Raw genomic sequence first — 27,713 nt, forward strand, 5'->3', positions numbered from 1 at the left:
TTTTGTGACTTTGTATTAACAATGTAAACATGCACACAAGTGCTTGGATGCTTGTATCACAAAATCACTAATTTACATTGCATGATTCCCTTGTGCAATCCATTTGCAACAAGGTCAGATGAGGGAAGTGTAAAAAATTTCATTGCATATAAAATTTAATAACAAAACTTCTGATAACAGACATAATTTAAACACTTATGAGTACATCTTTAACAGTATGTCTGAGTTTAACTCTCACAATCATTCCATAAATTACCATCTTTCAATAAGTACCACAAGTAAATCTGTATAAAACTTACATATTATGACAATTTTCAGTCATATGTATCTGTGTTCTGTCGAGATTCTAATATTCATAAAAAAGTTATCAATAAACTTTACATTATCATGTAAATGTACAGTAGGCTTGCATTTTATGAATGGTTGGAATATAATTTAGATCATGGTCAAAAGTGGCTAAATTCAAAATAACTTATGTACTGCTACCAGTCTTTTAATTTTTGCAATGTTATTCAATATTATGTGGCAGATGCAACTGGAAGCACTTTATGTTTTGATGATTGTCACTAGATAGCTTATGTTTTGAATGCTTAATGTTGGTTCTACACCCGTATCCCTATTACTACACTTACTACTACTGTATTCCCAACATATAGTACTATGGTAGCTGTATTGTGGTGAACATAGCAAGCAAGCATCTGTCTAAGATTCAAGGTGGAAGACATGTTGAAAACATGAGCAAAATGTAAACCTCTAACATATAAAACAATTAAAATGGGAGGGTGAGCAACTTGTGTACAATTTATGACATAACTAAGTTGCATTTAATTACCTATCATGATGACTTGGTGGAAATAACTTGTTTTGGGGAAACTCTTTTAGTTATGGAAATGGTGTATTCTGGGACCTATCAATCCATCCATCAGTCACCATGTTTCTCTGACTCAAGAAGCCTGTGGCTCCCTGGAATCTGGGCCATGGCCACCAATACAGCTTGTAAATCCCTCTGTGAAGAGATTTTGCATTGCTGTTTTGAGAGTGAGTGCAGGTCACTATCATAAATATTGTTGACCTGAATGTAGGTAACCTATAGCAATTCTTCTTTATCTTGGGAGTGATTTCTCTGTGGTGTTGATTTCAGTGGAAGTTTGGTAAAGCACAAGTTTTGGTGGTGTATAAACAAGCATTTTATGATCCAAGTATTTATGTTCTTGTATCGAAGTATTGTGGATACCCAGGATAGGTTACTGTTGTTGCTTGATTAAAATGCAGCTGGATTTGTTTTTATGTTGTGTTTGTGATGCGAGTGGGTGGGTTTTGGGGCTCATGCACAGTTATGTGCCTATTATTTTTATGTAGTATTCTATGGTAAGGATTTTGGGTCCTCAGTACATATAATGATGTTACTGTAGTGCAGCTAATTGCCATTCTTAAGGCTTTATTTTGCACTGTTTGTATGTTGTCTTTTTTCTTTATTGTTTGATACTATGGTGTGGATTCAAGTAAAGTACAGTTCTTATGAGGTGTTTATGATTCAACAAGAACATCTTTTCAGGCCATTCACAACCTCTCTCTACACACTCCTTTTCTTTCCTGCTACACTGACTTGCAATATGCAACCGAAGCCCCCTTCATCCCATCTATCCACCTAATTCTCTGTTTTCTTCTCAACCTTGTTCCATATTCCCAAACCACCTCAGCATCCCCTGTTCTACCCTACCTGACAACTTGAGTATTTATAAAACAGATAAGAACATTCCCTCAGGCCCTATCATCCCTTCACCTATTCACCATTTCCTTCAAATTAACTCCTAACTTTTACCCTTTCTTTCCTGTTCACTAGATTGATTGTGTGCATCTAAATTTTCCATTATCCTTTCTAAGGGCAGGAACCAAAATACTACACAGCAGGAGTACCTGGGCCATGGGGCCAAGTTTCTACTATATTACCTATCAAATTTTGACACTGAAATCTACTTGGAGGAACCCCTTATATCCTACAAACCTCCTCTGCATAAACAGTCAGGCATCTGCCCAAGTGTTTGGAAAACACAAAACATAGACAAGAAAATTTCTAAATAGTGAGTGGAGCATGTGCAAAATGGAGCAGTCAAATTAGGGGTAACTTACTCTTATTCAAAGTATACACTCATCACAGAAACTGGGAATGGTATAGAAATTGTTATTCAATTGTACAAGCCATATCATTATGAGAAAAGGAGTGAAATCTGATGTATATGCAGTGTTAAGAAAACTATAAGCCACATCTGTGTATATCTCATCACTAACCTCAACACATTAATAATATACTGTACCTATCCACCCATGGACCCCATATTGGTTCTTCCCCACTCTTAGATGGGTGTGTCAGTTGTAACACAAACATACATATACACAATAAATATACTGGAACTGCCAATGCTAAGGAGGATAAAAAAAAAAATATATATATATATATATATATATATATATATATATATATATATATATATATATATATATATATATATATATATATATATATATATATATATATATATATATATATATATATATATAGAGATCAGAAACTTGTGGCCATGGGACGAAATTAAAGACTAGATGTTTGATGAAAGATACAAAGACGTACCATTCTCTGTATAGAAATATTGATTCCTGGAATTCTGATATAGTCAAATAGCATGGAAGACTTCAGTCAGATTTGACAAATAGGAACACAAAAGACTGGGCCCCACAAGCAAAGCTGTGTATAATACTACAACTAAGTAAATGTACTGCATGTATATAATATTGAGAAATAACAGAAAGTACATCATATTTGGCTCAATCACTTTGCCTTGAACACTAACCCATGTAACAAAAATTCCAGAATTGGGAATAAACAACTTGAAAATATCATGTAAGTACCAACAGCCTCATCCCCTTGTCAGGGAAGGCAATCAAGTCAGAAAATGCCTTGATTATTCAAGAGGGAAAAATACAGCAAAAGAGATCTCTAGTTCCTTCACTTCCTACATTTAGTAGGCTTTTGTGAACATTGTGGCAACATTCTTACCCCCACATGAGGAGATATCTCCTTGGCATGGTAAAAGAGGCAGTTTGAGGACAACAGAAACAAAGGATAATAGAAATTATATGGCTTAACATTCCTCTATAAATTGAGATTTGTCTGGAAAAATAAAAGAATATTGCATGGCTCTGGTCTGCGAAGGTGCTACCAAATTCATTAAATTGAGTGCATCTAGCTGGAGTTTGTACTCCCATGTGGGGTTACAATTTTTTAAATTATGCCTAAATAATTACAACACATCCTTTGTGTAAAAACAAGAACCTACTGTACATTTTATACACATAGTATGAGAATCTTATGATGATTTCTGGGTTGGCACGAGTCCAAAGGACCCACCTTGATATATTTGTTGCACCTTCACACTACAATTCTAATCACCTTAAGTTTAAAATTTCCCTATATGTAAATATATAAATATATATATCTTTTGGTGGGAATGTGTGACCTTGGGAAGGGAATGTTTTTAGGGTGCTTTCATGATGAATTTTAGTTGACAGTCACTTTCATCCAGTTGCTATCTTCAAAAGGTCAAAAGTGCACAGAAGGGGAGGATTAAAAGAGCACCTCCGATGCAATAGCACCAAGAGGCTCCAATACACCAGAAAGCAATGGAAGCAAAGATTGGTCCAATGGCTCTTGCAAGTGCACCCAAAGATCTAAAGATGCCCATTATAGTCCCCTTCTGGTCCTTAGGGCCATAGGAGGCGGCCAAGGCTGTTAGGCAAGGAACCATGATTGCAGACCCAATGGCATAAAGTGTCAGACCAAAATACAGGCCAAGGACAGTTGAGCTCACCCCAACGATAAAAAAAGACGGAATCATCAAGATGAGCCCCTTGCAAGCCATATCCTTTTCCCCACCAGCTTTGATCTTGCGGACATAACCACCCTGAACAGTTGCCATCACAATGCCTAAATAGGCAAACATGCGACCTTGTGCAAGGGAATTGAAGTCGTGATGGAGATGTGTTACAAAGGTTAAGGTGAACTCGAGACCTGAGTACAGAAGTATGTATGCGAAATAAACACCACCCAGATGAATCAGCTTCAACTGTTCCTTTTTTTCCAACCCTTGGACGGCAGAAAAAGAAAACAAGGCACGTGGGCTGATAAAAGTCCACGCCTTGTTCAGCCCCGATCCTATTGATGGCCTTCTTTGTTCTTTCGGCAACGTTTCCTTGAAGAAGATACTAAAGTAAATTATGTTAAGGACAGCAAGGGTAAATGCATAAAGGGCTGACACCTGAAACCAGCCACTACTGCCCCATTTGGAAAACAATGCACCTACTGCCGGACCTATGATGAACCCTATGCTAAAGGCGATACCAACCAAAGCCATTCCTTTAGCTCGATTGCTGGCATGAGAAACATCTGCCATAATGGAATATGCAAGAGAGACATTGCCTTTACTAACCCCACCCAGAATGCGTGCTAAGACAAAGATTGCAAAGTTGCTAGCAAAAGCCCACGTACCATACGACACTGCAATACCAACCAGTGTACAACACAAGACCGGCTTGCGTCCATAAACGTCAGACAGAGCTCCCGTCACAGGTGAGGAGAGGAATTGCAAGAATGAAAACAAGGATCCCAGGAGCCCACCAAAGAGAACAGAATTAAATCTAAAAGGAACCTTAAGATAGTCTTGGAAGGCAGCTATGCCACCTAGCAAGAAGCTGTAAAGGCCACTTGTATCATGCTGAGCATAGTAGTCAAGTAAAGCGGGAAACAGTGGCAAAATAACCGTAAAGCCAAGCAGGTCTAAGAGTAAACTCAGAAATGTCACAATCTGCATTGGATGAGTCTTTCTCTCATCTGATTTTGACACCTTAGTGTCACTACTATCTATGTTATTTTCCCCATTCACATGAGGTTTTGGTTTTCCATCCTTTGCCATTTCTTGAGATTGAAGGAGATTCTTTGTTTCACCTTCTGGCTTTATCCCTGCTCTTGAAGTCATCACTGCTGATAAAAGACCTTTCCCACCTGTCAAATGTTCCTCACATCCAGGTGTTGTCACTCCTTACTCGTTTACTGTTTACAGTGTACTGTAAGTGGTTCCTGAGGCTGGCAAAAGACCATGGCAATGTTTTATGCATTTTTTGTGATAAAGAATAGTCTCATACAAAAAGTCATGTAAATGGGAGAGTAAAAAACTTACAACTACATCAATGACTTAATAAGATGTACAAACAGACATGGTGCACCCTTCATCAAAGTTTTTAAAAATTCCATGACAGGTTTCGAACATTACAATAAAAAAGTTAAGACTTTTCTAGGCAACTTACAAAGGGTGAAATTCGGTGTGGATAGCTTCAGTAAGGTGGGGTGACACGTCACACTTTTTGATACAGCACTAAAAAGCCTTGATACTCTTTGGTGACGATGTAGTACCCAAGCCATCTGGGTTACCTCATTCCAAGATATCGATATCAAATTTCACTCTGCGGACATCATTTGAAAAATACAGTTTAATCAATGAACTGTGTAGTATATATATCATTAAAGGCAATCTCTGTCTTCATATCTTTTGCCACAATATGTCATTCTGCAGACATCTGAAAATAGTCTTTCACAATGAATCAACACAAAAAATATAATAAAATAAATTAATAAATCAATAAAATATACAAAAATGGAATGGCTTAGAGAGAGATATAGCCCATACTGGAACAATACATGAATTTAAATCTATAGATGACAATTCGAAATCATGTATATAGAAGAAGTTGGAACTATACATGGATTTGAGAGTAGGAGACAAGACCCAATGAGCATTGCTCCTTTCCAATTAGATAAATTTGATACAATTCAATAAATACAAATGATACCAACAATCTTATAAATATCCCCCATTTTACTCTATCCTTCCCTCCCCTACAACCTTAATTTCTCTATGGGTCCCTCTGCACTTCTGGCTCTATCTTTTAAGGATATCCAAATGTTAACTACAATACGAGTGATTCTAAATGTGGGGGCACAATAGGAGATGGACTTATTAATTCCCTACTAAGCATTCATTGGTGGGTAATGTAAACAAGAGCAGGGTGGATTCTCAAAAGGATTGTTCAGATGTACAGGTAACTGTTGAACCATATTAAAGTCCATGTCCCAGTACTAGTAGGGGCTGCTTTAGCCCTATGGCAATGCAGAAGAATGTAGAGACTACAGACTTATGAATTTGATATATACTAATTTATATTACATATGTTGTACAAAACATTTACTCAATTTATCAGTCTTTACCTATTTCCAAAGAGCTAAGATGAGAGGGGGGAAAGGGTGGTGGAGGGGAGTGGAATGGGTGGGAGTAGGTATGTGTCTTTGACTTAGTTACCTCCCTTATATGGGGGGAAAATTTTTGGTATACAGACTTTTCCAATGAAGGATATACTTTTTTTCTTTCTTTAATATACAAGAAAATTTATTACTACCTCACACTATTGTGTAACAATAAACATGGATGAGCTATTGCTTTGGTATTTCTTTTGAACAAATGATATGCAGTTAATAGAAACTGCTACAATTCTAAATATTCTGGAAACACTCGTAACAAGTGTCTCACAGGTTTGTCACTATGTCTGAATTAGCTGTCTAAACACACAAAAAGTAACTGCAACTGCTTTTATATATTGTGTCCTTACTTATTCTTTTGGTAATTTTTTTAAGTGCACACCTATGCGATATATAAAATTAAAAATAATTTTGTAAATTATAATACATCAATATAATGTATTTTTCTTGGCAGAAATCAATAACAGAAATAGTTGTTAAAAGTGATACACTAACAAGCAGAGCCATGCCGACTGCTTGAGCTGTCATCATTGTTTTAATAGATGCAGAGGTCAAAAAAGTGCATACAATGACAACAACCCTGATGGCCACTAGAATTAAAGGTATTGCATTACTAAATGCAGGATAGGTTAGGTAGGTTAGGTTAGAAGAGACGAATTTATTATATCTAAATTTCTTTAACCTCCACATCTATCAAAACAAGGACGGCATCTCAAGCAGTTGCCGCAGCTCCTTTCATTAGTGTATCGCTTTTAGCAACTTTTTATGTTATTGACTTCTGCAAAGAAAAACATATATTACATTGATGCAATACAATTTACAAATTTAATATTCTAATGCTATATCACATGGGTGTGCACTTCTAAAACTTGACCATTCTTTTTCATCTTTCATAGACCTTAAACTCTACCTCAATGACCTAACAGTATCTGAGTATGTCTCATTGGCTAGGTCAATAGGTTTCACAAGCCAATCACTATGGCTTGGGGTCTAAGTACAGAGTTCATGCTCTCATGATCCTAATGCCTGCCACATTAAGTGTGCAGTTTCCAATAACAATTTCCCTACAAATGTAACAATGGAAATGAATTTTGCAAAACTACTCCCCTCTAATTCACATAGAAAAGGGTCTACCAGTATGTAAGTAAATTGTTATTAGGGTGTCTTTGTTAGGTTAGAATTGACATTCCCAAATACTGGCTAGGACTTCAAAAAAATTCATTCTTTACCAATGACATTTGTAGATCATAGTGTTGTCAGAAAATAAAATTGATTTCTGGCAGAACTTCAGCTGAACAAATGTCATAGTAATGTTGCTATATACTCTTTTATTTGTGGCTAAAATAAACAATTCAAACTTTATTCTAATACAGCTTGACAGTTTGAGAGAACTACGCATGCTTTTGTCACATTATAGCTGGAAGACACTACCTAAGCTGGTCTCACAGGTTATAACTATCATATGGTGTAAATAATGGACCCACCTAAAACCACAGTGCAGTGAAAATAGCATTGTTCAAATGTCATACATGAATTATGCCTAGGAATTTGACAAAGAATTGTAATATTGCACAATATTGTTGGAACATGTTAAGAACCCATTCAAATTATTTACTTCTAATTAAAAAAAATCTACCCAGCTACCATTCGTTTCAAAATTATATTTCTATTATTACAGACTAAACCATACATTTCTGATAAGTGAGCTCTGCTATCAGTTATTAAGTATTAACCTAAGAAACTCTTGACACTCTAAATTTAGGTATATTGCCTTATTTAGTACAGATGTACTCTTATTCTTCTCATACAAGGTACTGAATGATTATATTTCGTTCTATATTTCTTCAATGGTATCACCCATCCATATTACTAAAACTTATGGCTTCGTTTTCACCCCTGGGGAACCCCACTCAAATTTGATTTCACTACTCTCTTATCACTTTCCTGTCATCTGAATCATGACCCACATTTCCTATGTATTTCAATTTCACTTTCCAACTTCTGACATGGTTCCTTCTCCACAGTTTTGCTAATATTTATGGTGATTGCACCACTGCACGTATTTAGAAATACATTCTGCAATAACTTGTAAAATTAAGACTTACCGATTATAACCCACGGTTACTAATACGATTCAACCCAAAATTAAAGACAACTAATTTGTTAATCATCTATTGTCACTCACCTTAATCTTGTTATTCACAAATTAAATCATACTCGGCAAACAATCTTGAAACAATGAATTAAATTGAAATATGGTTGATTGCTGCTCCACCATTACCGACGAACGACAGTGAATGCACGAATGCAAGGTAGAAAGTGTCGTCATATAAACAAGCGAGCCAGCACCGAGAAGATACTTGAGAATGTAGAGTATTTTCCACATTGAAAAAACTTACTTCTTCTAGAAGTTTTGCTCCGCCTTTTTTCAACGATATTAGTATCCTTCATAAGTGGACTTAGTTCATTTAGTCTAATGTCTCGACATTATTCATAGTCTTATTTCACGGATTATGTCCTTCCAAGTGATTTTTCTTTGTTATTTTCTTTGTTCAGTATCTGAAGCATCTTTTTAATTCAGTGGGGAGTATTTATTGTTTCTCTTCAAATATTCTATCTCTTATCATTTTAAAAGTGCACTGTGATTATTCTTTTGTATGCAACTTATACATACTGAACGTGGGTGAAGTAAGATTGAGAAGACCGAGAATGAGATGAATGAATGGGTTAACGGAACTTTGAGTTCATGTGGAATGTTTGCCGAGCAGGGAAATGGTGTAAAAAATAAGAGTGAATTGATGAAGGAATGACCAGCTATGGTAGTGGCGCACATTATATGGGCCTTAGACTTAGCACGTATGACACGATTACTTTATTCATGCTGATCTTATTTTGTTTCAGTATTGATATAATTAAACACAAAATTCTCTCAGTTTTTCACTCGGTTTTACTTTTGGGTTTATATATTTCAAATGTGTACAATTTTCCGAAAAAAATTACTTTCTTGTTGCTGTTGCTGGTTATAGCTGTCATTCACCATCCCAACACGTTATCCAAGGCAGTGGTGAATCACATGAGCATGTGCTGTTTAATTTCCCAAGATCAGTGCGTCATAGATGACGCAAAAGATATCAAAATCCCTAAGAGCACGTTCACCGTTTCCGCTCGTCAGTTTTATGTGTTTTATTGTATTTATCTATTTAATTACTTTTCTATTTATCTATTTAATTACTTTTCTATTTATCTATTTATTAGGTAATTCATTAATTTATCTATTTACTTAATTATTTGCATGCTTTTGTCCACAATTCACCCAAGAAGAGATATTATGACTCGTGACGTAAAAACGAGTAAATGTAGGGTATTATATATATATATATATATATATATATATATATATATATATATATATATATATATATATATATATATATATATATATATGGATTAAGGAGAAATTAGTATCAATGCAGTTGTATTGGGAGACCTTAATGCTGGGGTAGGAAACGAACCAATAGACGGAGTGATTGGGAAGTATGGAGTTCCAGGTAAAAATCGTAGAGGAGAGTTGATGGTGGAGACGTGTCTTGAGAGTTGATGATAGCAAATACAGTGTTTAGGAAGAAAGTCAAGCATAAGTATACATGAGAGAGGGTGGTGGATGGAACGGTGACAGATAGAGCGTTAATGGACTATATAGTGGTGACTAGGAGTATGGTAGGAAGAGTTAAGGATGTACATGTTCTAAGGGGAGAGAGTGGGGGAATATCATATCATTTTCTGGTGGAAGGTAAATTGAGAGTGGGGAATAGGTGGAGAAAGAGGAAAAGGGTAGAAGGTAGGGAGGTACTTAGAGTGAACTGCTTAAATGAGAATGAAAAGGAGAAGGAGTATAAGAAGCTGAGAGAGGAGTGGGAGGGAGTGAAGGATAGAGTAGAACTAGGAGTGGAGGAGGAATGGGGATGGTTCAAGGGGGAGTCATAAGGTGTGCAAAAATGGTGTGTGGAACAAGGAGAGCGGGAGGAAATAGAAGGAAGGTTAGTGAGTGGTGGGATGAGGAAGCAAAGAAGGGTGTAGAAGAGAAGAAACAGGCTTTCATAGATTGGTTACAAATTAGGACGAGGGAATCGTATGAGAGGTACAAAGTAAAGGGAAGGGAAGTTAAGCATAAGATAAAGGAAGCAAAGAGGAGAGCAGATGTGAAATGGGGTAAGAGTATGACAGAAATTTTTGAGAGTAATAAAAAGATGTTTTGGAAAGAAATCAAAAGAGGAAGAGGAGGCGAATCAAGTAGAGAAGAAAAGGTAAAAGGTGCAGATGGAGGGATGATAATGGAAGAGAAGGCAGTGAGAGGAGGGTGGGCAGAGTATTTTAGGGAGTTGCTAAATGTGAAGGAGGATAGGGAGGGAAAGGTAGTTGCAGTGGGAAACGCTAAGAAAATGAGTTGTGAGTGAGGAAAATGGATGAGAAATAGGGAAAGATGAAGTGAAACCAGCTGTTCAGATGATGAGACCAGGTAAGGCACCTGGTCTGGATGGATGCCATGCAGAATGTCTGAGGAAAGGAGGTACAGTTATGGTGGACTGGCTGGTGTGGTTATCTAATGTTTGTTTAAGAGAGGGTAGAGTGCCAGAGGACTGGAAGAGTGCCTGTATCATTCCGCTTTAACAATGGAAATGGGGAAAAGTGTGAGTGTAGTAGTTTCAGAGGAATTAGCTTGTTGAGTGTAGTTGGAAGGGCTTATGGGAGGGTCTTTATTGAGAGGATTAGGAGAGGAACAGTGAGTAATTGGTGAGGAACAGTGTGGTTTTAGGACAGGTAGGGGTTGTGTAGATCAGATTTTTGTGGTAAGACAGATATGTGAGAAAGCTATAGGAAAAGGTAAGGATGTTTTTTTTTTATGGATTTGGAAAAGGCTTACGACAGGGTGGACAGGAAGCCACTGTGGGAGGTACTGCAGATATATGGGATAGAAGGAAAGCTGTTAAGAGCAGTCAAGAGTTTTTATGAGAGTAGTAGAGCTTGTGTTAGGATTAGAAATGGAGGGAGTGAATGATCTGAGGTAAAGGTGGGACTTCGCCAGGGATGTGTTATGTCACCCTGGCTGTTCAATCTATATATGGATGGGGTGGTGCGAGAGGTGAATGTAAGGGTGGTGGGTCAGGGGTTAGAGATGGTTAAAGAAAATGGAGAAAAGTGGGAAATAAGCCAGTTGTTGTTTGTTGACGACACTGCGCTTGTAGCAGGATCAGAGGAGGGTCTGAGGAAGTTAGTGACAGAGTTTGAGAAGGTGTGTGAAAGAAGGAAGCTGAAGATAAATGTGGGTAAAAGTAAGGTAATGAGATGCTCAAGGGGAGAGAGTGACAGCAGGCTGGAATTGAGCATTAAGGGTGAGAGACTGGAGGAAGTGGATAGTTTTAGATACTTGGGTGCAAATGTGGCAGGAAAGGGTGGAGTGGAGGTGGAGGTAGAATGTGGATTGAGAGAAACGAGTAAATGCCTTGGTGGATTAAAAAGTGTAATAAGAAGTAGACATCTGGGAATGGATGATAAGAGGAGGTTATATGAAGGAGTGATTGTGCCAACAGCAATGTATGGGGCAGAAACATGGGCCATAAGAGAGGAAGAGAGAAGGAGTGTGAATGTGTTTGAGATGAAATGTCTGAAAAGTATGATAGGGGTTACTAGGTTAGATAGAGTGAGAAATGAGGTGAGGAGGAGAACAGGGGTGGAAAGGGAGTTGGGAGATAGGGTTGGTGAAAGAGTATTAGGATAGTTTGGACACATGGAAAGAAAGAGTGAAGAAAGATAAGTAAAAGAGGTGTGGAAGGCAGAGGTGGAAGGAGTGAATATGAGGGAGCGTCCTAGGATGAGATGGATGGATGGGGCAAAAGGGACATTACAAAAGAGAGGAATGTCTGTTGAGGAAGGACGGGAGAGGGCAGAGGATAGGGATGAATGGAGAAGGGTTGTGTATGGATGGTACTGTGATGCATTAGGGGGAGTGGGTGGGGGATGGGAGGTGAGGAAGTGTGTATGAGAAATAATTTGACGCAGCAAGAAGGGATTTCTCCCCGTCTTTTCATTTTCTGCATGAGGGGACGGAGAGGGGGGTCGCCGAATTAATGAAGCGGCCTTGCTGTGGATGTGCTGTGTCTTGCGACACTGCTTCTGACCCAGGGCAGTGGACAAGATGCAGGGATGACCCGTCATCCAGGAGGTGCCAAGATGAGAGAGAGGGAGGAGGGTGGAGGGGAGTGGAATATGTAGGGGATGGAATGGGTGGGAGTGGTTTCTATGCCTTTTTCTTTTTGGCTACCCCCCGTGTAAGGGGGAAAAAGCCTTTGGTATATGTATGTATATATATATATATATATATATATATATATATATATATATATATATATATATATATATATATAAATATATATACATATAATGTAAAATAGATTAAATGTTTGAAAAAACATTAGTAACTTAAATGCACTTTATGGCTTTCTGACCATCTAATGATACACATAGCCCCAAATATTAATAAGCTTTAAAGTCTAGAGCCCCTTCTAAGTCTGGGGGACTAAGGCCATCATGGTGATAATATTCACCATTGTCTTGGGTCATGCGTTTGACTTGTTATCGAAAATTATCACCCATCCGAATTATGCTTCTGAGTTCACACAGCCATTCATATCAAATATAGACAATACTGTAGCTTTATATATACCACATACACTATCCCTTTACTTAAGGAAGACAGTAACGGCTTTGCAGTATAAATGGAAGCTATATATGCCGTTAGTGGGGCGCCATTACGGTACCGTAGCGTGGGAGTCTGCGTCATTTACCATTACTACTTAGTACCGATGTAAGGCCAACTCGGCCTGTCGCTAAGCCTCGGCCAATTACCGTGATTAAAAAATTGGTCTTTATGCGTGGATTGAATTAAACTTTCGTTATTTTCAGAAACTTATTAAAATTTCATACCGGTCAGTGAGGAATAACTTGTGAGCCATGTTAAGTAATCTTACCTGTATGGCAAAACTGAAGTAGATAACTTCATAAACGAGTGTGGACCAGTTCGACCGCGATTGGTAAAGTTGGTGATAGGCTTTGTTGGCTTGAAACCTTCCCACAATTATATTGTTGTCTCGTTTTTTATTTCATTTTTTATTTACTATTATTTAAAAAAAAATACGTCCCAGTGGTTACTTTGGTATTTACTGTGATTATTCCGAAAACTATTTTTTTTTTCTGTCTATATTTCTTCCTTCTCTCCTACAGTCCTGCTGCCCGCATGAGTATCCGCTGGGTTTTTTGTTTTCGCAGGGTGGAGGGGTTGGGGTCGAAACGACAAATCTAAATTATTTATCTTTCTACTGTCACCTATTGCATTTTCAGTCTTCCTCGGGTTAATTTGATGAAATTAGAAAAATACACACGTTTACAAATAATATCTTGCATAAAAAAACGCGAATTGCACAATTAATTGTTTGGGCAGCTTTTGATACTTGTACACAACTACAATACCCTCGATTTAATTAAGAAGTCACTTCTAAAAAACATATACCTCACACTCATCTCCATGGAGAAGATTTATGTGGTGTATCGAAGTTTTATCCATTCTTAACCTATCAAGGTCTTCGCTTTTGATGTCCGGTGGACAATTAAATGAATTCGTTTAAGTCTTGTGTGTATTCAAGAACTCCAGATGCTCAACTGACTCACCAACATCAAAAAACGATCTGCAACAATGCAACATAAGTCGACACTTCGCGATCAAGATGATGCGGGCTGAGGCTTTGGGAAAGTTCCATCTCTCTCACAGAAAACACTTTCTAGAAGTAGAATCTTATTCACACTGCCTTTTACTGTAAAATCACACAACCACTGCAAAACTATTTTTTTTATTTTCTTTTTTATAGATATGGAAGTACGGGTGGCAAATTTTCCAGTAGGTGGGAAAGCAACCTCTCCCTTGAGCACTTCCTCTCACCCCGCTCCTTCGAGATAATGGCATAGCGGTAGGGGTAGGGGTGGGGGTCACATTCCATGTTTTTTTCTGTATTCGATAATAGATCAGGAATATATTTTACGGAATAATTGTTTAATCCGTGATTTCAAAAATCGAAAGAATACGCAATTCTGTGGAGAAAGTGTTCTTTATATATACGAGTACAGTACATATTTTTGAGACAAGGGAAGACTAATCACTAGGCACATATCTTAACTTATTTTACAGTTTATATTCATCATTCACAACACTGCCTGACTTACAGTACTTCTTTTATAGTTGTAGCTTGTCTTTTTGTGGTCAATCTTTTATCGAGAGGTAGAGGATGTTGAATCAGTAAACTAGAGCTAGGTTGTAGGTAGCTTGTCCAGTTCGGTCACGACTCCAAGAGTCCGATGGCGGCTTGGGTATCTTTTCCTGCTTCATTCTCTCCTCGAATGACATGCGTTTAATTTGTAGGGCTTTAAGGGTCGATTTTAGACTGTTTAAAACCCTCGAGGTAATTTTTAACATCTCCTATCGTAGCGGGTGCCAATTATTTTCGTTTTATCCTTGTTGTTACTTAATCAGATTAAAGAAAAAAATGCCCAGAGGAATAGTAGTGATGGTAGTTGTCGGCCACAAGCGTCGATATAAGTTGGTGTGTTTCAAAGTTTCCTTGCAGATGGGGTTATGCTATGCTTGACCAAAATGAAACTGTAGTGGTTTGGTTCGAACAAGCCAGGGAAAATGAAATTCACTTTGGTCTCTTATTCTAATCTCTTTGGTAAAACCACAAGTAATAGCCACTGGTTAGTGGATCTGATCAGTCGTAGCTGGACGGTGAGCCTAACGTCAGAGGCGGTGGCGGCTGATGACGGCGAGGCTCGATGGAACTGCTACAAGACTGGACGAGATGTTGTTGCTGCTGCCGTGGCTATTACCATTCTGTCCTGACTAGCCGCCGCTGCCCTATTTAAGGGTCGCTCGCGGCTCAGCGTAGTTGGCAAGAGAGGTCGCTAGCCGCTCGAGAACCATTTGCTGGCTCCTGATTGGCTAGCTCATATTCACCTCTTGCCAACTATGGGAAGTGTGTGACCGCCTGTGGCTGCGTCACTACACCACTCCCCCTCTCTTCGAGAGCGGGCGTCGAGGGAGATAGGGAGCGACGCGCGCGACGTGGTTGAATCGGTGTGGCCTTCGTATCACTCGCCCAAAACGTGTGGTCATTCCATCAGGGGGCATGTCTGGCGAGGAGGGCCTTGATGGAGGGGGGCTCGAATGCAGGGTGGTGTGGTCGAAGTCAGATGCCTGGCGAGGTGGGGTCGGTTGAGTATGGAGCTGTGGAGACATAAGGTTGGGTGAGAATTGTTGCATTGCATGGTAGAGTGGGGGCGTAGGGTGGGGAGGATCTTGCGGGGTGCCGGGAACAGTTGTAGAAGGATGTGGTTGCGGGGTGGGAGAAGGAGAAGGGTTCGCTGTCGTGTGCGTGTGATCTGTGTATGGTGAAGAGTCAGGGGCAGGAGGGGAGTGTTGGTTTGGAAGGGAGAGTGTTTCGGGGGGTGAGGAATGACTTGGTTCGGTGGTGAGGATGGGGTTAGGACCATGTTGTAAGATGTATTGTAGTGGCCCTGGAGGGGTGTGTTGGTTTGGAAGGGAGAGTGTTTCGGGGGGTGAGGAATGACTTGGTTCGGTGGTGAGGATGGGGTTAGGACCATGCTGTAAGAGGTATTGTAGTGGTCCTGGAGGTTTGGTAGGGGGATTGATGGGGAGATGGGCCGGCTTGAGCCTGTCGATGGAGACGCTATCCGGTTTGGCACCTCGGTTGATCACGAAGTACTTTGGTGATCTGCTGAGGACTCGGAAGGGGCCGTCGTATGGGCGCTGAAGAGGAGCTCGTGTGGAGTCTTTCCTGACGAAGACGTAGTCACTTGTAGACAGGGCCGGGGGAAGGTGCTCCGGCTGTGGTTGTGGTGGACGAGGGGGTGTTGGACGGGTGTTGGCGAATGTGTCCTTGATGAGTTGGAGGAGGGCGTGACGATCCGGATCGCCGACGGCAGGCGTGGCAATTTCCCCAGGGAGGCGAAGGTTCTCAGCGTAAAGTAGCTGCGATGGGGAAATGTCATTGTCGACCTTAGGTGTGACGCGGATCGTGAGAAGCACCAGGGGAAGGGCGTCGACCCAGTCGCATGAGGGTTGTGCCTTCAGCGACTCCTTCAGTTGGCGGTGGAACCGTTCCACGAGTCCATTGGCTTGGGGGTGGTAAGCGGTGGTCCGGTTACGTTTGGTGCCAAGGAACTTGAGGAGGCTGGACCATAGGTCAGATTCGAACTGGGAGCCCCTATCGGTGACAATGATGTGAGGTGCGCCGAATCTGGATACCCATCCAGAGAGGAAAGCACGGGCGGTCGTCTCGGCGGATATATCCGGAAGGGGGATCGCTTCTGGCCACCTGGTGTACCTGTCGATACACGTAAGGAGGTAACGCATGCCGCGAGAAGGCGGAAGGGGGCCCACAATGTCCACATGAACTGACTGGAAACGTGCCGTTGGTGCAGGAAAACGCTGGAGTGGTGCGTGGACGTGGCGCGTAACCTTGGCCGTCTGGCAGGGGAGGCAGGTCCGGGTCCATTGTCTGACATCCTTGTTGATGCCTGGCCAGACGACTCGATCCGTGATGAGGCGTTGTGTCGCGCGGATGCCCGGATGACTGTGGTCATGGAAGGAGGAGAAGACGTCCTTATGGTGACAGGCGGGGATGTACGGACGGGGTTTGCCTGTGGAGATGTCACACCACAATGGTACGGGGTTGTTGGGAAGCTGTCTTAGCTGTAGGGACGAGGTGTCGTGCATACGTAGGAGGCGGAGTTCACCGTCGTTGTTCTGAGATGCGGCGATGCGTACGTAGTCTATGTTGTGGTTAGGGAGGATGCTGGAGGTGATTCTAGACAAGGCATCGGCTACCTGGTTATCCTCTCCCTTGATGTATTCAATGCGAGTATCAAATTGGGAGAGGAAGGACAGCTGCCGGGAGACTCTTGGGGAGTGATGGTCGGAGACTCTGTCTAGGGCATGGGCGAGTGGCTTGTGGTCTGTAAGGATAACGAAAGGCCGGCCTTCCAGGAAGTAAAGGAAGTGCTTGACAGCCGAGACTATGGCTAGCAGTTCCCTGTCAAAGGCGCTGTAGCGAATTTGAGGAGGGTCCAGACGTTTGGAGAAAAAGGCGATAGGCTGGAGCTGGCCGTTGATCTTCTGTTGGAGGACGGCGCCAATTGCTGTGGAGGAGGCATCAGTGGTAAGGAATGTGGGTGCGTGAGCTACTGGGTAGGACAAGCGGGCGGCTTCAGCGATTGCCGCCTTGGCTTGTTCGAATGCCTGGGTCGCTTCGGAAGACCATCTCACAGGTTTGACCGACCGCTTGGAATGGTTCTTGGTGAGGTCGTTCAAGGGAGCGAGTTTTGCAGCTGCGTTGGGGATGAATCTGTGGTAATAATTGACGATTCCTAGGAATCGTCGGAGCATCTTGATGGTTGTTGGCTGTGGGAAATCTTGGATTGTGTCTACTTTCTGAGGGAGAGGATACAGACCTGCTGTTGAGATGCGGTGTCCGAGGAAGTCGAGAGATGAAACTCCGAGGAGACACTTGGACGGATGTACCCGGAGGCCATAATCTTGGAGGCGGCGGAAGAGGAGGCGGAGGTGTTGGCGGTGTTGGTCGTGGGTATCGGAGGCTACGAGGATGTCGTCGATGTAAACGGTGATGAAGTCGAAGTCTCTGAGGGCATGGTCTATGAACCTCTGGAACGTCTGGGCGGCATTCCGGAGGCCAAAGGCCATCATCTTCCACTCGAAGAGGCCGAACGGAGTGGCTATGGCTGTCTTCTGGACGTCTTCCGGCGCTACAGGGATTTGATGAAACGCCCTGACCAGGTCAATTTTGGAGAAGACCTGCTTCCCGTGAAGCTTGAAGTGGAAGTCTTGAGCGTGAGGGATGGGGTAGCGGTCGGGCTTCGTGATGCGGTTAAGTTGACGGTAGTCACCGCAAGCCCGCCATTGGTTGGGCGGTGGGGGTGGCTTGGGAACCATGTGGAGTGGTGATGCCCAAGCACTCTCCGATGGTTGGATGATGTCCTGGTCTAGGAGTTCTTGGAACTCCTGTTTGGCAGCGGCCAACTTCTCTGGGGAAAGTCGTCGAGGCTTGCTGTGTACTGGCGGTCCAGATGTCTGGATGTGGTGCATGATGTTGTGAGGGGTGGTGGTGGTGTTGGTCTTGTCTGGCGATGTTAGCTGGGGAAACTCCTGCAGGATGCGTACATAATCGCCAGCGGACTGGAGGGACGATATCTGGTGGGATTTGGCGTTAGTGGTGGTTCCCGGTATGCTTGTCGTGCCGTGGTACAAGCAGTTATCCTTGGCGTTTACTACCATATTGTAATGCTGGAGGAAGTCGTAGCCAAGAATGGGGTGCTGGACCGCTGCTATGACGAATGTCCAAGGGAACTTGACATCGTGGAGGTCCAGGACGCTGTGGTGGCTGCCGTACGTTGCAATGGGCGTACCGTTGGCTGCAAGCAGGTCGTAGGATGGCCACCGTGTACCGTGGTTGGGTTCTTCCGTCGGGGGTATGATGCTGACGGCTGAGCCCGTGTCTACCAGGAAAGAGAGGCCAGAGTGGCGATCACGCACTGAGAGGAGGGTGTGAGTATGGTTAGCGGGGGTAGGAGTGCTTACCGACCCCCGCGTTTGGCGTTTCCCTGCGACCAGCTGCATGGTTGTGTGCATCTGAGCGCCTTGGCTCCGAAGCGGGTATGGTACCAACAGGAGGCAGTATCCTGTCGTGGAGCGGGGCTAGGTGGTGGTTGAGGGGGGGTTCCCTTCTCGGCAAGCAACTGGTTGAGCAAGGTCTTCATGTCGGCGACTTCCTGCCGTAGTTGCTGCATACTTTGGTCACTGGCACTATATGACATGGGAATGTTTTCACTCACAGCATTATGGTCGGTAACACCTGGGTTGTCACTACACTTTGCACGAACACTATGCACTGGTTTGTGTACCGAGGTATGTCGCTGGAACAACCTATCTGCTATTTCGCAGTATTGTTCGTCGTCCTTATCGCCGGCTAAAGCTTCCAGGTGTAAGTGGAGGGCGTCCGGCATCTTGGAGAGGTGAATGGAGCGGAGGAGTTCCTTGGGCAATGCCACCTTTGCACGGGTGTTGAGGTTGGCCATACGGGTGTATAGCTGTGAGGGGGTGGTGTCGCCGAGTTCGCTCTGCTGGATATCTCGGTAGAGCTGGTCGTCAGGCCTGGCGCATAGCTTCCGTAAGGCAGTCTTGAGGGCGGCACACTTGCCTTCTTCCGGAGGAGAAGAGACGGCGTTACGGACAAGGGCGATGACGTCCGTTGGTAGAGCGGCGATGTACGCGCCGAAGGCTTGGTGGTCTGGAACGTCACCTTGAGTGGCTAAATAGGCTTCTGTGTGAAGTAGCCAGCTCTCCAAGTCACGGGAGAAACTGGGAAGTTTCACTTGTGAATTTTCCATAATCCTGGTTGTCTTTCACCGGGGTCACCAATTTGTAGTGGTTTGGTTCGAACAAGCCAGGGAAAATGAAATTCACTTTGGTCTCTTATTCTAATCTCTTTGGTAAAACCACAAGTAATAGCCACTGGTTAGTGGATCTGATCAGTCGTAGCTGGACGGTGAGCCTAACGTCAGAGGCGGTGGCGGCTGATGACGGCGAGGCTCGATGGAACTGCTACAAGACTGGACGAGATGTTGTTGCTGCTGCCGTGGCTATTACCATTCTGTCCTGACTAGCCGCCGCTGCCCTATTTAAGGGTCGCTCGCGGCTCAGCGTAGTTGGCAAGAGAGGTCGCTAGCCGCTCGAGAACCATTTGCTGGCTCCTGATTGGCTAGCTCATATTCACCTCTTGCCAACTATGGGAAGTGTGTGACCGCCTGTGGCTGCGTCACTACAAATCCACCTAATGTCAACTACTATAAGTACCAAAGTTGCAGAATGCAGCGAAAAGACTAATGCAAGGTAGAAATGCACTGAACTTGAGCAGCTTCCTGCTAATCTCTTGTCAAAATCCTTTTCCCTCCCGCCGCTTCCGCCTTCCGTTCAACTCTTTCAAATTAGATGTTTAGTTAGATTATTCTGTTTTTGCGAACGCAAAGTAATCTTGCCCAGATTTAAAGAAATTTCACAGCTACGTAGTACTTCTATGTTGTTAAAATTATGCCTCAAATAAACCCAGGGGGTATCGAAATACTTACGGGTATCCATAAAGCTATCCCAAATGAAATGATAATAATAATAACAGTGTGTGGCAATATGATTAGTGTGTGGGTGTCAGGTTAGCCACTTTGAGAACCATGTGCTACTTCCCTAAGTGGCGGTAGGTTACAGCGTTCATCCTTGGTTATCTGGTTATCAGTGGAGGCTTGTTATCAGTAAATTCCGGAAGTTCTTTGCCCGTTACTTCACCTTGTGTGCCAATTTTTTGGATGAGTGGTTTCTCTAAGTTTAATCAATTCGTCTGGCACTAATAAGAAACAAAATTCTTGTATGTGCTCAAAACAATGTAGTGGTCCTAGTGACGGTTATTGGGAGTTATTTGTTGCTTAGACACATGATCCAAAATCACCGTCTTTACAACCGCCAACAACCCTCGGACAATGCCACAGATATTCAGTCAGAAATTTGGGTAAATTACGTGAATGTTATTACTTATCTGTTTGTTTAATATTTGATTTTCATTTATTATTATTCATCTGTCAATTTATTTATTATTTATATGTTTGTTTAATATTTAACTATACCTATGCATTTATTTTATTTATTATTATTATATTATTTTTATTTATTTATCATGATATATATATATATATGTATATATATATATATATATATATATATATATATATATATATATATATATATATATATATATATATTCGCATCCGACATAGTTATGGACCAAAAGGTCTCTGTCGGCATGCTCCGCCTTTGTAATCCTTTAAACTGTACCATCGTCATGTAAGCAGTACGACATATTTTATCTGTATCTCCGTCAGTGATTGACATGGCGTCTAACAATTTTTCGCTGGAGTTCATATTAGAATATTTCAGTCAGTATTTGGCAAAACAAAAATTGATAGTGGCAATTATCAAATCACTGGGAAGAAAATTTGAGTAGAGGTGTGTTGTACTGTGGGACGTATCCGTCCCCGACCAAGTTCGCAGGACTTGTGCGAGGAATGTTGAATGTCTTTTAAGACAGGCAACATGGAGATCATTCGCATGTTCATTTTGCAGGCCCAATTGCAGGTGCCCGTCTTCGGTTCTATTCTAAGTTAACCTAAACTACAAAAGGTTTGGTTATTGATAACGAAATATTAAAAACTACCTTGACTTCTCACCACAAATTGCCGTGTCAGGTCAGAAACAGTCGATACATTATGGTATCTTTTTGGTAAATATAAATTCTGACAAAACTAAAGAAAATCACATTTGTATGTAATTTAATGTACTGATTAACATTCGTTCTATCTATATATATATATATATATATATATATATATATATATATATATATATATATATATATATATATATATATATATATATATATTGAAGTCCTCAGATTCTCAGAATATAATGTCATTTTCATGAACAGCTGAGATATAGGTACTCTAAGCATCCCTTAGGAGTAAATATTCTTCTTCATCTCTGTTCTCTTATATAAGGAGTGGGGAACCCTTGGCATGCGTGCAAAATCTGGCCCTTTTTTCAGGCATGTGAAACTCAGAGTTCACTTTAATAAATAACTGATATATCTCCAACCTCTTTTGAATTACCATTGGTAACTGCATGCTGCGCTGCACGGTGAATTGGGCCCCTAAGAAGTGAAGGGAGGTGGGGGGCACATACCGTATATATTCGCGTATAGATCGCACTTTTTTTTAAACTAAATATTTCGCCAAAATCAGGGGTGCGACATATCCACTCGACATTAATGAGGGACAGTACTACTCCGCCACCGAAGTCGCAAAAACTGGCGATTTCAATGTGACAATGGCACGGAATTTCAGTGGTGTTCGCACAATATACATCGGAAAGCTTTTCAAGATTTTTGTATGCATTATATATATATATATATATATATATATATATATATATATATATATATATATATATATGTGTGTGTGTGTATTTACCTAGTTGTATTTACCTAGTTGTATTTTACGGGAAGGGGAGCTATGCTCGTGAGGTCCCGTCTTCATATCTCATTTTATCTAAACTATTTTTAAATTCATGTATTGTTTTTGCACACACCACTTTCTCATCTAACTTGTTCCAACTGTCTATTGCTCTGTGAGGAAAGCTGTTCTTTTTCAAATCTCTTCTATAGTTGTCTTTTTTTATTTTCTTTCCGTGTCCTCTTGTATTTCTGTCATCCCATTTTATCAGATTCTCTCTATCAGTAATTTCTATGCCTTTCATGATTCTGTAAATAGCTATCAAATCTCCTCTCTCTCTTCTTTGCTCTAGTGTCTGTAGTTTAAGTTTTTGTAGTCTCTCTTCATATGATAGTTTTGAGAGTGTTGGTGCCAGTTTAGTAATTGCTCTTTGTATTCTTTCAAGTTTTTTTATACATTTTTTTGTACTTGGTGACCATATCGTTGCTGCATATTCCAATCTTGGTCTTATCAGGGTGACTAGGATTTTCCTCACCATTTCTTCATCCAGGTATGTAAATGCCACTTTGATTGTTCTTATTAAATTATAAGTTTCTCCAAAAATCTTATTTATATGTTTCTCAGGTGACATATTATTCATAACAATGACTCCCAGGTCCCTCTCATTTTCTACTCTTTTTATTCCTTCTTCTCCCAAATTATATGATCCTGTTATTCTGTTTTTGCTTTTTCCAAATTCCATTATACTACACTTTTTTGTATTGAACTCCATCTCCCACTTCCTACTCCATTCTTGTACTTTATTTAGATCTCTCTGTAGTGATTCACAATCTTCTTCAGTTTTCACTCTTTTCAGTAATTTTGCATCATCTGCAAAGAAGCTCATATAGCTTTCAATTCCTTCATCCATATCATTAATATATATAGCAAACATTATTGGGGCCAGAACTGTTCCCTGCGGGACACCGCTTATTACTTCATTCCATTTTGAGTGCTGATCTCTTATCACTACTCGCATTTTTCTTTCTTGCAAAAAGTCTTCCATCCAATTTAGCAATTTACCTTGTTTTCCTCCTTCATATTCTAATTTCTTAAGCAACTTCTTATGTGGTACTTTGTCAAAAGCTTTTTTTAGGTCTAGAAATGCACAATCAGCCCATCCATCTCTTTCTTGTATTATATCTATTAGCCTTGAATAGAAACATATTAAATTGGTGACGCATGATCGTCCTTGTCTGAATCCAAATTGCCTTGGATTTAGTACGTTGTTTTTTTCCAAGTATTTTACCCATCTACTTTTGATAATTCTTTCACATATTTTTGCTATTGTACTTGTTAGAGAGACTGGTCTATAGTTGGTAGGTTCTTCTTTATTTCCTCCTTTATATATAGGTACTATATTTGCTTTTTTCCAATCTTCTGGAACTTTTCCTTCTTTTAAGGAACTGCTTATTATGCTATGTATTTTGTCTGCCAGTTCATTCCTACATTCTTTCAGAATCCAGTTTGCTATTTCATCTGGCCCATGCGATTTTCTGACATCAAAATTACCCAAGTGTGTCAATATTTCATTCTTCGTTACTTCTATTTCTTCCATAGGGGGGACTTTTTCCTTCCACTCAATCTCTTCAGGTTTTATATTTTCCCTTGTAAACACTGATTTAAAATGTTTGTTCATAATTTCTGCCATTTCCATTTCCTCAGTGTATTCAACTCCCCCTTGTCTTAATTTCTCCAAGTCTTGTTTGTTTTTCAGTTTATTGTTTACAAATCTGTAGAATAGTTTTGGTTGATCTTTACACTTTTCTATAACATCTTTTTCATATTTTCTTTTTTCCTCTCTGCACTTTTGTACATATTCATTTCTATAACTAGTATATATTTTCCATTTTTCAGGTCTTCTGTCTTTTTTCCATCCGGTCCAGGCTTTGTCTCTTTTGTCTTTTAACTCCCTACAACTTTTGTTGTACCAGCATTTTACATATTCTTTTTCTTGTTTTTGTCTTGGGACATACTTTTCCACTCCTTCTTTGTAAATTTTTGTCAAAATATTCCATTTCTCTTCCACTGATGTTTCTTCTTTGTATATTTCTTCCCAGTTTTCTTGTTGGAAGAATTCTCTTATTTTATCAAAGTTTGTTTTTTCATACATCATTCTTCCTTTTCTATATTGTTCATTTCTTTTCATATATTTTTCTTCATTAAGTTCCAGTTCAATCAATATGTGGTCACTTTTACCTATTGGTGTTTTATATTCAATCTTGTCCACTATTCTAGGTTCAGATGTAATTATTAAGTCTAGCCTCGATGGTTCTTCTTCATTTCTATACCTAGTGTTCTCTTGTATCCATTGTGTCATTGAATGGTCAGTAATCATCTCAAGTAGAGCATTTCCCCATGAGTCATCACCACTCTTTACTGTCATTTCTTCCCAGCAGATTTCTTTGCAATTAAAGTCGCCCATCATAACTATTCTTCCTCCGTCTTCCATTATTTTAGTTAATGCTATCTTTGTGTCCTCTAACATACTTTTATGTTCATTCTCCTCCCATGAGGCTGTTTTCGGAGGCACATAGTTGATCACAAATTTTCTGCTCTTCTTATCTCGGTCTTCCACTTCTATCATAATCATCTCTACTGTATTCTTTCCATATATGACACCTTTCACGTTTATATCCTTCTTTGTCAGGAACATAACTCCACCCCCTTGTTTTTTCTCTCTGTTTCTAATCCAATAATTGTATGTATCATGTCCTACACTGTTGGGTGGTAGTGGGCCTTTTAATTTTGTTTCTACAATTCCCATTATGTCCGGTTCTTTTTCTTTCAAATAATCATTCAGTTCATTCAATCCTGTTATCAATCCATCTATATTTGTGTAAGACACTCTTAGTTTTCTGCCACTTCCATTGTGTTCTCTGTTTCCCTTATGTTTTTCTTTAGTATGTCGAACTGCTTTATTTTCATGTTCACTACTCTCCAATAGAATCTCTCTTTCTCTGACTCCGTTCTTTCCTCGTTTTTTGCCTTAGCTTCAATTCTTTTCTGCTTTTCTGCCTCTCTTTCCTCCTTATTCATTTCTCTTTTTATCCATACCTTTTTATATTGATCATTTGTTGCTAGTTTCCCTGTCTTGGATAGAATTTTCTCTGCCGTTGTTTGTGACCTGAATTTAATCTTAATTGGTCTGGTCTTATCTGTACTATATTTTCCGAGTCTGAATTTTTCCTCAATTTCCTTTATAATTTCTGGTTCATCTTCCTGGACTAATTTTAATAAACTGCTTACCCTTTCATTTTCCTCCTTGATTCTTGCGGTTCTATCTGGGTTATGTTTCTCTTCCATTCCTAATATAATTATACATTTCTTTTTGTCAGCTAATTCTCTTACTATATTCTCCTTCTGTCTCATCACTTTAATAACTGAGTCTTCATTATGTTCTTTCAATTGCTGTTTGACTATGTCAGTGAATGAAACCTTATTCCCTTCTTGAGTTATTCTCCAATTTTTAGCTTCTGTAGCTATTTTCTCACTGTTTTCATTACTATTCTTCTTCAATTTCTCATTCTCCTCCTTTACATTTCCTAACTGTCTTTTTAGGTCCTCTACTTCTTCAGTTAAGTTTCTGTTAGCCTTCTCTAGTTGTTCCAATCTTTCAATTCTTTGGAGAATGGAGCCTACATTACCTAACTTACGTTCCAAGTCCTCGATCACCTTATCAACTCTCTCCTCTAGTCTTATCAGTCTGGGGGGGGTTGTGTCCCCCCCACCCTCTTTAAATCCCTGGAACATATTCTCGTCACTTTCTACTGTATTTCTCCTCTCTATACCTCTAATCTTTACATTTTTATTTGCCATTTCGTCATCCGGTGGTCGTTTCATGTTGACCTTCCGCCCGTCTGCCTGGGCCAAGTCCTCCACATCCTCATTACCTTCCATTTCCCCAGTAATCCCTCCCCCTCTCCTCTTTCCTTACTTTCCCACTACCTCACGAGCAATTCCCCCCTTGCAAATACAAAAAGGCACTTCTCTTTGCGTTGGTATCCTCAATCTGCACTTTTCTTCAGAGCGTTCGTCAAGCCGTCCGTTCGTTGAAAGTGTGTGTGTGTGTGTGTGTGTGTGTGCATACATATATATACTGTATATATACATATACATATATATATATATATATATATATATTTTATATATATATATATACACATATATCAATCAAAGGTTCCTACCGACTCGCTGCTTTAAACTGAACTACTGCTGCTAGAAAATCACATATAAATTACAATAAAATTGTAAAATATTCTCTTTTCCAACTCTTTCATATGTTGTAGTGTTTATAATCAATGCAACCTTGACCCTTTGTTTACCGTACGTTACCATAGGCCTACATCACCTGTTTCACATGTGGCTGCGTTTCTACATGTGCGCAAATTATGTTTTCGTAGCGTAACGTAACACCCTGTAATGTAACTTAAATAAACTTATGATTTTCGTAATATTTTTTCTTCGTAAACTTCCATTAGGCCTACCGTACTGGTAGATCTACGGTAGATCGCACACAGTTTCAGGCCTAATAACTGCAAACCCTAATCATGAGTACTAGTAAGAGAAAAAGCTATGAAGTAGGTTTTAAGCTTAAAGTGGTGGATTACGCAGAAAGGCATGAAAACAGATATGCAGAAAGGGAGTTTGGGTTTCAGAAAAGGTAGTGAGGGGATAGAGAAAGCAGAAAGATCAGCTAGAAATGCCGAAATCCAAGGGAGCAGCAAGGTTTTCAGTATCTCCATACCAGTCTTGAAAAATAATTGTTTGACTGGGTTGTAGACCTTAGAAATAATGGCCTTATTGTGAATTGATTTTTTTTCCTGGTCAAGTTTACTATAACGTTTTTTACGCAAGTACATTTGTTTACGAATATAGTTTTAGAAACGCAATCATTGTTTATGTGAGTTTGCATTATGCGCATGAGTGACAGTCGAACAATCTACATGTGTTCTGATATTAAAATTTTGTGAGTAAAGTTTTGAAATAAAGGTAGATATCTGATAATTTTTGTTTGAATGGGTCTTGTAAATCGCCAGATTATAGTGCGACCTATCCGCGGGTCAACCGTAAATAACTGACAACCACTGCTGCGACCTATAGGCGAGTATACACGATA

General features: G+C 40.3%; 1 protein-coding gene across 1 annotated transcript; it reads right to left on the minus strand.

The window, feature by feature from the left end:
- On the minus strand, positions 1-8,715 carry rtet (major facilitator superfamily domain-containing protein rtet). The gene is made up of 3 exons (XM_076183606.1): positions 8,550-8,715; positions 5,359-5,514; positions 1-5,137 (listed from the first exon to the last, which is right to left on the minus strand). The coding sequence occupies exon 3, from the start codon at positions 5,028-5,030 to the stop codon at positions 3,591-3,593; it is 1,440 nt and encodes a 479-aa protein (XP_076039721.1). The 5' UTR covers positions 5,031-5,137; positions 5,359-5,514; positions 8,550-8,715; the 3' UTR covers positions 1-3,590.
- Between the last annotated feature and the right edge of the window lie 18,998 nt (positions 8,716-27,713).

Source organism: Oratosquilla oratoria, chromosome 4 (assembly GCF_046742065.1).
Source record: "Oratosquilla oratoria isolate Oo_2021 chromosome 4, ASM4674206v1, whole genome shotgun sequence".
NCBI classification, from domain to species: Eukaryota; Metazoa; Arthropoda; class Malacostraca; order Stomatopoda; family Squillidae; genus Oratosquilla; species Oratosquilla oratoria.